This window comes from Bombina bombina, chromosome 4, assembly GCF_027579735.1.
Source record: "Bombina bombina isolate aBomBom1 chromosome 4, aBomBom1.pri, whole genome shotgun sequence".
Lineage (NCBI taxonomy): Eukaryota > Metazoa > Chordata > Amphibia > Anura > Bombinatoridae > Bombina > Bombina bombina.
In genome coordinates, this window is record NC_069502.1 from 528,161,758 (window position 1) to 528,174,317 (window position 12,560).

At 42.3% G+C, this 12,560-nt stretch overlaps 1 protein-coding gene across 3 annotated transcripts in view; it reads left to right on the forward strand.

Annotated features, from left to right (window-relative positions):
- The window catches only part of SENP6 (SUMO specific peptidase 6), a 611,027-nt gene that overhangs the window by 382,016 nt on the left and 216,451 nt on the right, over nucleotides 1-12,560 (forward strand). For all 3 annotated transcript variants that reach the window (XM_053710452.1, XM_053710454.1, XM_053710455.1), the window contains one exon: nucleotides 9,361-9,477. In XM_053710452.1, coding sequence (XP_053566427.1) covers nucleotides 9,361-9,477 — 117 coding nt within the window. The remainder of the gene's footprint in view (nucleotides 1-9,360; nucleotides 9,478-12,560) is intronic.

A 12,560-nucleotide genomic window follows, 5' to 3' on the forward strand; every position in this document is an offset into this window, starting at 1 on the left:
ACTTTTGAACACTTGTCGAGTTCTTCAATCCATTCCTCAACCCTCCATAGCTCAGTGCATGGAGGTAATAGGACTAATGGTTGCGGCAATGGACGTGGTTCCCTTTGCTCGAATTCATTTAAGACCACTGCAACTGTGCATGCTCAAACAGTGGAATGGGGATTATGCAGATTTGTCTCCCCAGATACAAATGGACCAGAAAACCAGAGACTCACTCCTCTGGTGGTTGTCTCAGGGTCACCTGTCTCAGGGAATGAGTTTCCGAAGACCGGAGTGGATCATTGTCACGACCGACGCCAGCCTCTTAGGCTGGGGTGCGGTCTGGGAGTCCCTGAAAGCTCAGGGTCTTTGGTCTCGGGAAGAATCTCTTCTCCCGATAAACATTTTGGAATTGAGAGCGATATTCAATGCGCTCCAGGCATGGCCTCAACTAGCGGAGGCCAAATTCATCAGATTTCAGTCGGACAACATGACGACTGTAGCGTACATCAATCATCAGGGAGGAACAAAGAGTTCCCTGGCGATCAGGGAGGTATCCAAGATCATCAAATGGGCAGAGGATCACTCCTGCCATCTATCAGCAATTCACATCCCAGGGGTGGACAACTGGGAAGCGGATTATCTGAGTCGTCAGACTTTCCATCCGGGGGAGTGGGAACTTCACCCGGAGGTTTTTGCTCAGTTAACTCAACTATGGGGCCTTCCAGATCTGGATCTGATGGCGTCACGTCAGAACTCCAAAGTTCCACGTTACGGGTCCAGGTTCAGGGATCCAAAGGCGACATTGGTAGATGCCCTAGTGGCGCCTTGGTCGTTCAATCTAGCTTATGTCTTTCCACCGTTTCCTCTTCTCCCCCGGCTAGTAGCCAGGATCAAACAGGAGAAGGCTTCGGTAATTCTAATAGCTCCTGCGTGGTCACGCAGGACTTGGTATGCAGACCTGGTGAATATGTCATCGGTTCCACCATGGAAGCTACCTTTGAGGCAGGACCTTCTAATCCAAGATCCATTCGAACATCCAAACCTAGTTTCTCTGCAACTGACTGCTTGGAGATTGAACGCTTGATTCTAGCTAAGCGTGGGTTTTCTGAATCAGTTATAGATACTCTGATCCAGGCTAGAAAGCCTGTCACCAGAAAAATTTACCATAAGATATGGCGGAAATATCTTTTGCTGGTGCGAATCCAAGGGTTACTCATGGAGTAAGATTAGGATTCCAAGGATACCATCTTTTCTCCAAGAAGGATTGGAGAAAGGTCTGTCAGCTAGTTCCTTAAAAGGACAGATAGTCTGTTTCTCCTGTTAAGTGTAGTCAGTTCACGGGTCATCATTACTTCTGGGATATTAACTCCTCCCCAACAGGAAGTGCAAGAGGATCACCCAAGCAGAGCTGCTATATAGCTCCTCCCCTCTACGTCACACCCAGTCATTCTCTTGCACCCAACTAATAGATAGGATGTGTGAGAGGACTGTGGTGATTATACTTAGTTTTTATATCTTCAATCAAAAGTTTGTTATTTTAAAACAGCACCGGAGTGTGTTGTTCCTTCTCAGGTAGAATTTGAAGAAGAATCTACCTGAGTTTTTGGATGATTTTAGCCGGCGTAGCTAAGATTCATTTTGCTGTTCTCGGCCATTCTGAGGAGTGAGGTAAACTTCAGATCAGGGGACAGCGGGCAGGTTCACCTGCAAAGAGGTATGTTGCAGTATATTATTTTCTGAGGAATGGAATTGACTGAGAAAATACTGCCAATACCGATATAATGTAAGTTCAGCCTTAAATGCAGTAGTAGCAACTGGTATCAGGCTGTTATGTATATATGTGTACACTTCAGTATTCTGGGGAATGGCACTTCACTGGGTAATACTATATGCATATAATTTTTAGCCTAACTTGCAGTGGGAACTTCTAGCAACAGGCTGTTTAATGACATTTCATGTTATTTGATTTTAAACGTTTTTGCTGGCATGCTAAATTGTTTAATTATCTGAGGTACTGGGTGAAAAATTGTTTTGGGCACTGTTTTTCCACTTGGCTGTCGTTTATTTTAATTTAAGACAGTTTACTGAACTTCCCTCACTGCTGTGTGTGAGGGGGAGGGGCCTATTTTGGCGCTTTTGCTACGCATCAAAAATTCAGTCAAAAGTCTGTTTCTCTCCCTGCATGATCCGGATCGTCTCTACAGAGCTCAAGGGTCTTCAAAAATTATTTTGAGGGAGGTAATCACTCACAGCAGACCTGTGAGATTGTGCTTTGACTGTGATAAAAAACGTTTATATTTTGTACATTTTTTTCTGCTATTAAGGGTTAGTTATCCATTACTAATGGGGGCAATCCTTTGCTAAATTTATGCCTTTACCGGGAAAAATTTGGTTTTTATAATTTCTCCGGTTCATTGTTATTCAACTGTCATAATTTTTTTCTGTGCTTCTTAAAGGCACAGTGCGTTTTCCATATTACTTGTAATTTGAGTGAAAAGTATTTCCAAGCTTGCTAGTTTAATTGCTAGTTTGTTAAACATGTCTGACTCAGAGGAATATCTCTGTGCTATATGTGCAAAAGCCAAGGTGGAGCCCAATAGAAATTTATGTACTAATTGCATTGATGCTACTTTAAATAAAAGTCATTCTGTACAAATTGAACATCATTCACCAAACAACGAGGGGGAAGTTATGCCGACTAACTTGCCTCCCGTGTCAGTACCTGCATCTCCCGCTCGGGAGGTGCGTGATATTGTAACGCCGAGTACTTCAGGTCGGCCATTACAAATCACACTACAGGACATGGCTAATGTTATGACTGAAGTTTTGTCTAAATTACCAGAACTTAGAGGTAAGCGAGATCACTCTGGGGTGAGAACAGAGTGCGCTGATAATATTAGGGCCATGTAAGATACTGCGTCACAATTTGCAGAACATGAGGACGGAGAGCTTCATTCTGCGGGTGACGGATCTGATCCAAATAAACTGGATTCAGACATTTCAAATTTTAAGTTTAAGCTGGAAAACCTCTGTGTATTACTAGGGGAGGTGTTAGCGGCTCTGAATGATTGTAACACAGTTGCAATACCAGAGAAAATGTGTAGGTTGGATAAATATTTTGCGGTACCGTCGAGTACTGACGTTTTTCCAATACCTAAGAGACTTACTGAAATTGTTACTAAGGAGTGGACCCGGTGTGCCTTTCTCACCCCCTCCTATATTCAGAAAGATGTTTCCAATAGACGCCACCACACGGGACTTATGGCAAACGGTCCCTAAGGTGGAGGGAGCAGTTTCTACTTTAGCTAAGCGTACCACTATCCCGGTGGAGGATAGCTGTGCCTTTTCAGATCCAATGGATAAAAAGTTAGAGGGTTACCTTAAGAAAATGTTTGTTCAACAAGGTTTTATATTGCAACCCCTTGCATGCATTGCGCCTGTCACGGCTGCAGCAGCATTTTGGTTTGAGTCTCTGGAAGAGACCCTTGACTCAGCTCCATTAGATGAGATTACACACAAGCTTAAAACCCTTAAGCTAGCTAATTCATTTATTTCTGATGCCGTAGTACATTTAACTAAACTTACGGCTAAGAATTCCGGATTCGCCATTCAGGCGCGCAGAGCGCTGTGGCTAAAATCCTGGTCAGCTGATGTTACTTCTAAATCTAAATTACTTAACATACCTTTCAAAGGGCAGACCTTATTCGGGCCCGGTTTGAAAGAAATTATCGCTGACATTACAGGAGGTAAAGGCCATGCCCTGCCTCAAGACAGAGCCAAACCTAGGGCTAGACAGTCTAATTTTCGTGCCTTTCGTAACTTCAAGGCAGGAGCAGCATCAACTTCTTCTGCACCAAAACAGGAAGGAGCTGTTGCTCGCTACAGACAAGGCTGGAAACCTAACCAGTCCTGGAACAAGGGCAAGCAGGCCAGAAAACCTGCTGCTGCCCCTAAGACAGCATGAAGTGAGGGCCCCCGATCCGGGAACGGATCTAGTGGGGGGCAGACTTTCTCTCTTCGCCCAGGCTTGGGCAAGAGATGTCCAGGATCCCTGGGCGTTAGAGATCATATCTCAGGGATATCTTCTGGACTTCAAAGCCTCTCCCCCAAAAGGGAGATTTCATCTTTCAAGGTTGTCAACAAACCAGATAAAGAAAGAGGCGTTTCTACGCTGTGTACAAGATCTTTTACTAATGGGAGTGATCCATCCGGTTCCGCGGTCGGAACACGGACAAGGGTTTTACTCAAATCTGTTTGTGGTTCCCAAGAAAGAAGGAACCTTCAGACCAATCTTGGATTTAAAGATCCTAAACAAATTCCTAAGAGTTCCATCGTTCAAAATGGAAAGTATTCGGACAATCTTACCCATGATCCAAAAGGGTCAGTACATGACCACAGTGGATTTAAAGGATGCCTACCTTCATATACCGATTCACAAAGATCATTACCGGTATCTAAGGTTTGCCTTCCTAGACAGGCATTACCAGTTTGTAGCTCTTCCATTCGGGTTGGCTACGGCTCCAAGAATCTTCACAAAGGTTCTGGGCTCTCTTCTGGCGGTACTAAGACCGCGAGGAATTTCGGTGGCTCCGTACCTAGACGACATTCTGATACAAGCGTCAAGCTTTCAAACTGCCAAGTCTCATACAGAGTTAGTACTGGCATTTCTAAGGTCGCATGGGTGGAAGGTGAATGAAGAGAAGAGTTCTCTCTTACCACTCACAAGAGTTCCCTTCTTGGGGACTCTTATAGATTCTGTAGAAATGAAGATTTACCTGACAGAAGACAGGTTAACAAAGCTTCAAAATGCTTGCCGTGTCCTTCATTCCATTCAACACCCGTCAGTGGCTCAATGCATGGAGGTAATCGGCTTAATGGTAGCGGCAATGGACATAGTACCCTTTGCACGCCTACATCTCAGACCGCTGCAATTGTGCATGCTAAGTCAGTAGAATGGGGATTACTCAGATTTGTCCCCTACTCTGAATCTGGATCAAGAGACCAGAAATTCTCTTCTATGGTGGCTTTCTCGGCCACATCTGTCCAGGGGGATGCCATTCAGCAGACCAGATTGGACAATTGTAACAACAGACGCCAGCCTACTAGGTTGGGGCGCTGTCTGGAATTCCCTGAAGGCTCAGGGATCATGGACTCAGGAGGAGAGTCTCCTTCCAATAAACATTCTGGAATTGAGAGCAGTTCTCAATGCCCTTCTGGCTTGGCCTCAGTTAACAACTCGGGGGTTCATCAGGTTTCAGTCGGACAACATCACGACTGTAGCTTACATCAACCACCAAGGAGGGACAAGAAGCTCCCTAGCGATGATGGAAGTATCAAAGATAATTCGCTGGGCAGAGTCTCACTCTTGCCACCTGTCAGCGATCCACATTCCTGGAGTGGAGAACATGGAGGCGGATTTCCTAAGTCGTCAGACTTTTCATCCGGGGGAGTGGGAACTTCATCCGGAGGTCTTTGCCCAAATACTTCGACTTTGGGGCAAACCAGAGATAGATCTCATGGCGTCTCGCCAGAACGCCAAGCTTCCTTGTTACGGGTCCAGGTCCAGGGACCCGGGAGCAGTCCTGGTAGATGCTTTGACAGCACCTTGGACCTTCGGGATGGCCTATGTGTTTCCACCCTTCCCGATGCTTCCTCGATTGATTGCCAGGATCAAACAGGAAAGAGCATCGGTAATTCTAATAGCGCCTGCGTGGCCACGCAGGACCTGGTATGCAGATCTAGTGGACATGTCATCCTGTCCACCTTGGTCTCTGCCTCTGAGACAGGACCTTCTAATTCAGGGTCCTTTCAAACATCAAAATCTAATTTCTCTGAAGCTGACTGCTTGGAAATTGAACGCTTGATTTTATCAAAGCGTGGTTTTTCGGAGTCAGTTATTGATACCTTAATACAGGCTAGGAAACCTGTTACCAGAAAGATTTACCATAAAATATGGCGTAAATACTTACATTGCTGCGAATCCAAGAGTTACTCATGGAGTAAGGTTAGGATTCCTAGGATATTGTCTTTTCTACAAGAGGGTTTAGAAAAGGGTTTATCTGCTAGTTCCTTAAAGGGACAGATCTCAGCTCTGTCCATTCTTTTACACAAACGTCTGTCAGAAGTTCCAGACGTTCAGGCTTTTTGCCAGGCTTTGGCCAGGATTAAGCCTGTGTTTAAAACTGTTGCTCCACCATGGAGCTTAAATTTAGTTCTTAACGTTTTACAGGGTGTTCCGTTTGAACCCCTTCATTCCATTGATATCAAGCTGTTATCTTGGAAAGTTCTGTTTTTAATGGCTATTTCCTCGGCTCGTAGAGTCTCTGAGTTATCAGCCTTACATTGTGATTCTCCGTATCTGATTTTTCATTCAGATAAGGTAGTTCTGCGTACTAAACCTGGGTTCTTACCTAAGGTTGTCACTAACAAGAATATCAATCAAGAGATTGTTGTGCCATCATTGTGTCCTAATCCTTCTTCAAAGAAGGAACGACTTCTGCACAATCTAGATGTAGTCCGTGCCCTGAAATTTTATTTGCAGGCAACTAAAGATTTTCGCCAAACTTCTTCCCTGTTTGTCGTTTATTCTGGACAGAGGAGAGGTCAAAAAGCTTCTGCTACCTCTCTCTCTTTTTGGCTTCGTAGCATAATACGTTTAGCCTATGAGACTGCTGGACAGCAACCTCCTGAAAGAATTACAGCTCATTCCACTAGAGCTGTGGCTTCCACTTGGGCCTTTAAGAACGAGGCCTCTGTTGAACAGATTTGCAAGGCTGCAACTTGGTCTTCTCTTCATACTTTTTCCAAATTTTACAAATTTGACACTTTTGCTTCTTCGGAGGCTGTTTTTGGGAGAAAGGTTCTTCAGGCAGTGGTCCCTTCCGTATAAAGATCCTGCCTGTCCCTCCCGTCATCCGTGTACTTTAGCTTTGGTATTGATATCCCAGAAGTAATGATGACCCGTGGACTGACTACACTTAACAGGAGAAAACATAATTTATGCTTACCTGATAAATTCCTTTCTCCTGTAGTGTAGTCAGTCCACGGCCCGCCCTGTTTTTTATGGCAGGTCTAGATTTTTAAATTATACTCCAGTCACCACTGCACCCTATAGTTTCTCCTTTCTCGTTTGGTTCTCGGTCGAATGACTGGGTGTGACGTAGAGGGGAGGAGCTATATAGCAGCTCTGCTTGGGTGATCCTCTTGCACTTCCTGTTGGGGAGGAGTTAATATCCCAGAAGTAATGATGACCCGTGGACTGACTACACTACAGGAGAAAGGAATTTATCAGGTAAGCATAAATTATGTTTTTGTTGCACAAGCGTCTGGCAGCCGTGCCAGATGTTCAGGCGTTTGTACAGGCTTTAGTCAGAATCAAGCCTGTCTACAGACCTGTGGCTCCTCCATGGAGTCTAAATTTAGTTCTTTCAGTTCTTCAAGGGGTTCCGTTTGAACCTCTACATTCCATATATATTAAGTTACTATCTTGGAAAGTTTTTTTTTTGGTAGCTATTTCTTCTGCTAGAAGAGTTTCTGAATTGTCTGCTTTGCAGTGTAATTCACCCTATCTGGTGTTTCATACAGATAAGGTCGTTTTACGTACCAAGCTTGGTTTTCTTCCAAAAGTGGTTTCCAATAAGAATATTAAACAGGAAATAGTTGTTCCTTCTCTGTGTCCTAATCCAGTTTCTAACAAGGAACGTCTGTTACACAATCTTGATGTGGTTCGTGCTTTGAAGTTTTATCTAAAAGCAACTAAAGACTTCAGACAAACATCGTCCTTATTTGTCGTCTATTCTGGCAAGAGGAGAGGTCAAAAGGCGACTGCGACCTCTCTGTCTTTCTAGCTGAAAATCATCATCCGGTTGGCTTATGAGACTGCTGGGAGGCAGCCTCCTGAATGAATTACAGCTCACTCTACTAGAGCTGTGGCTTCCACATGGGCTTTCAAGAATGAGGCTTCTGTTGAACAGATCTGTAAGGCAGCGACTTGGTCTTCACTGCATACATTTGCCAAATTTTACAAATTCGATACTTTTGCTTCTTTGGAGGCTATTTTTGGGAGAAAGGTTTTACAAGCAGTGGTGCCTTCCGTTTAGGTTACCTGACTTGTTCCCTCCCTTCATCCGTGTCCTAAAGCTTTGGTATTGGTTCCCACAAGTAAGGATGAAGCCGTGGACCGGATACACCAATGTAGGAGAAAAACAGAATTTATGTTTACCTGATAAATTTCTTTCTCCTACGGTGTATCCGGTCCATGACCCACCCTGGCATTTGGTCAGGTTTAAATTTATTTTTGTAAACTACAGTCACCACTGCACCCTATGGTTCTCCTTTTTCTCCTAACTGTCGGTCGAATGACTGGGGGGGTGGAGCCTGAGGGGGTGGAGCCATATGGACAGCTCTGCTGTGTGCTCTCTTTGCCACTTCCTGTAGGGATTGAGAATATCCCACAAGTAAGGCTGAAGCCGTGGACCGGATACACCGTAGGAGAAAGAAATTTATCAGGTAAACATAAATTCTGTTTTCTTCTGGCACCCTTTATACCCTGATATTTCTCCTACTGTTCCTTGTTCCCTTGGCAGAATGACTGGGATATGAGGGAAGTGGGGGAGGTATTAAAGCCTTTGGCTGGGGTGTCTTTGCCTCCTCCTGGTGGCCAGGTTCTGTATTTCCCACAAGTAAGGAATGAAGCCGTGGACTCTCCTCATACAGAAGGAAAGGAAATTATCTGGTAAGCATAATTTATGTTTTTGTAATGGATTGTACCCATAGGGCTTGTGAACCTTTGTATCCTTGCTTAAGGTGGCGGACAGAAAAATACATTTTGTTGGCACGCAATATGCATTGTTGCCATACAGCCTCCGAGAGGATTTTTTAAAAATAAGACGATTTACAATTTGTATGCAAACGCTAAAAGCATTCACCCCCCGTGTTAGACTTCACTCAGATTTAATTTTGGAAGGCCCTATTTTTTTCCTTTATCATTGAATACACTTTATTTCTTTAACCTTTTTAATTTATTCCTAATTTTTTTTAGGTGACCAAAATATTATGTTTAAAGCATGTTTTTTTTTTTTAATACATAATAAATACTATTGTAATTTGTATTATTTACAACAGTTACAAGTCAAGCTCTGCGGGTTTCCTGGGCATATGAAGTGGTTTAAATTGTTATTGATATAACTAATGTATATGTTCTTGCAATTTGAATATTCTCTTTTACTATCTCTTTATTGAATGGGCTTCAATAAATGCATTTATTCTCAGGATGTCTTTCTATGATTATGTTTATCGTTTGTTTTTGTTTTTTAATTTGTTAGTAAGAATTTATCCGCAGCTTCTATTTCCCTTTCTATTTTTTTCTTTTATTTTAAGATTGATTGTTTATCCACCCCCACCTGCCAAAGGTGGAATTTCGGTGACCAATGAAGACCTCCATTGTCTAAATGAAGGAGAGTTTTTAAATGATGTGATAATCGATTTTTATTTGAAGTAAGTTTATTAAGTTTTGTTTTTTGTTTATTTTATTAACCTTATCTGTTGTGTTTTTAACTAGTGTTTTTTAGTAACACAAAACAGTCTGATTGTAACATAAATGTGTAGATTAAATGAAAAGAAAAAAAGTTGTTAGTCTTTACAAGCCATTCTTGTTTGAGCATTGTAATAGCTCGTTTATATAAATTCCCAAGTGGCCTCAGCAGGGGAGATATTAGAGGTTTGAAAGAGGTACTACAAAACAATACAAGTTTTGCAATGTCTGCTACATTAACAAGTTTGGATGGGCTCCTTCAGATAAGGCAAGTGCAGGGCAGTAAGGCTATTGAAAATCTGATGTTTTCACACGGACTATAAAAAAGGCTTTGTAATTACATGCTGTCACGCCTAACTTTTTTTTTAACAACCATTCTTACTTCATGCATGTAATCACCTCACAGTTATGAGTATCTTCAATGAAATACATAATTTCTGAAGCACTTTATTACATTGTTTCTCAACTGTAGTCCTCAAAAACCCTCAACAGGCCAGGTTTTCATTATAGCTGTACCAGTCCTAATGTGACATAATCAGCAGAAGGGTGAGAGCGGGTTAGTAACCATGGTGTTACTGATCAGCTGATTACTTCACGTGTGCACTTGTTCAGCTATAATGAGAACCTGGCCTGTTGGGGGTACTTGAGGACCACAGTTGAGAAATAATGTAATAAAGTGCTAAAGAAATTATGTATTTCATGGAAGATATTCATTAAAAAAAATAATAAAATTCTACTTATTTCTTTCATAAATGTAATGAGTCCACAAGCCATTGCTACTGGGAATTCCACTCTTAGCCACTAGGAGAAGACAGATTCCCAAAACTCCAAGAACCCTTAAAAACCCCTCCTACCTCACTGATAAGCCAGTCTTATTTCCTCTGCAGGAGGAAGGTGAAGAATGGGTTAGTGGCACAATTACACCCAGTGGTAGTAAGTCACAGGACAGCTACAAGTGTTGCGGGAACCGATCCCCAGATAGCCTGGATTGGCTATCTACTGGAAGCAGTATTTTTCTGTGATTGGCAAAGATTCCCAAAACCCAAGAGCTCTATATAACCCCTCCCACATCTATGGTAGGTAGTCTTCTCTTTGCCTCCACTGGAGAGTGAAGATGTACAAATGATTTCTTTGTTGAGAGGTGTTCTCACATTGATTTGAGGCCTGTTTTCCCCCAGAATACAGTGTTTGTCAGAGGGACGTTAAGGAGTACAGGTTGTGACAAATTTTTTCTTTCTCATGAGAATTTCAGTCGCTGCCCTCCCACGGATGTCGCAGGGACTTGTCTTGCCTTGTGTCTGCTGATATGTTTCTTTCATGCAATTGGCAAGAGTCCATGAGTTAGTGACGTATGGGATATACAATCCTACTAGGAGGGGCAAAGTCTCCCAAACCTCAAAATGCCTATAAATACACCCCTCACCACACCCACAATTCAGTTTTACAAACTTTGCCTCCTATGGAGTTGGTGAAGTAAGTTTGTGCTAAGATTTCTACGTTGATATGCGCTTCTCCGCATTGTTGAAGCCCGATTCCTCTCAGAGTATAGCGAATGTCAGAGGGACGTATCACTTAATGAATACGATGATTTCCCTAACAGGGGTCTATTTCATAGGTTCTCTGTTATCGGTCGTAGAGATTCATTTCCTACCTCCCTTTTCAGATCGACGATATACTCTCAATTTACCATTACCTCTACTGATAACTGTTTCAGTACTGGTTTGGCTATCTGCTATATGTGGATGGGTGTCTTTTGGTAAGTATGTTTTTTGCTACTTAAGGCACCCCAGCTATGGTTTGGCACTTTATGAATTTATATAAAGTTCTAAATATATGTATTGTACTTATATTTGCCATGAGTCGGGTTCATGCATTTCCTTCTGCAGACTGTCAGTTTCATGTTTGGGGAAAATAAACATTTTAAGAAATTTTTTTTCTTACCTGGGATTTAGTCTTTTTTTCTAAATTGACTTTTTTCTTGCAAATTGCAGGTGGTATTAGGCCCGCGGGTGCGCCAAGTGCTAGACTTTATTGCGTCATTTTTGGCGTGAAAAATACGTCTGTGACGCAACTTAGTCATTTCCGGCGTCGTAGTTGACGACGAATTGTATCCTTTACCAGCAAATTCTATAGAGTTTTGGGAAAAAATCCCCAAAGTTGATGGGGCTATTTCTACTCTTGCTAAACGTACCACTATTCCTATGGAAGATAGTACTTCCTTTAAGGATCCTTTAGATAGTAAACATGAATCTTATCTAAGGAAAGCCTATTTATATTCTGGTCATCTTCTCAGACCTGCAATTTCTTTGGCTGATGTTGCGGCTGCATCAACTTTCTGGTTGTAGAATTTAGCGCAACAAGAATTGGATTCTGATGCATCTAGCATTATTCGTTTACTGCAATATGCTAATCATTTTATTTGTGATGCCATTTTTGATATTATCAAAATTGATGTTAGATCCATGTCTTTAGCTATTTTAGCTAGAAGAGCTTTGTGGCTTAAATCTTGGAATGCTGATATGACATCTAAGTATAGATTACAATCTCTTTCTTTTCAAGGTAATAATTTATTTGGTTCTCAGCTGGATTCTATTATTTCAACTACTACTGGGGGAAAGGGAGTTTTTCTACCTCAGGATAAAAAACCTAAGGGTAAATCTAAGGCTTCTATCCATTTTTGTTCCTTTCGTCAGAATAAGGAGCAAAAATGTAATCCTTCCCCCAAGGAATCTGTTTCAATTGGAAGCCTTCTTCAAATTGGAATAAATCCAAGCCATTTAAGAAACCAAAGTCAGCCCCTATATCCGCATGAAGGTGCGGCCCTCATTCTAGCTCAGCTGGTGGGGGGCAGATTAATGTTTTTCAAGGATTTTTGGATAAATTCTGTCCAAAATAAATGGATTCAGAGCATTGTCTCTCAAGGGTATCGAATAGGATTCTCAGAGTAAGACCTCCTGTGAGATTTTTTTCTGTCAGGTATTCCAGCAAATCCAGTAAAAGCTCAGGCTTTCCTGAAGTGTGTTTCAGACCTGGAGTCTTCAGGGGT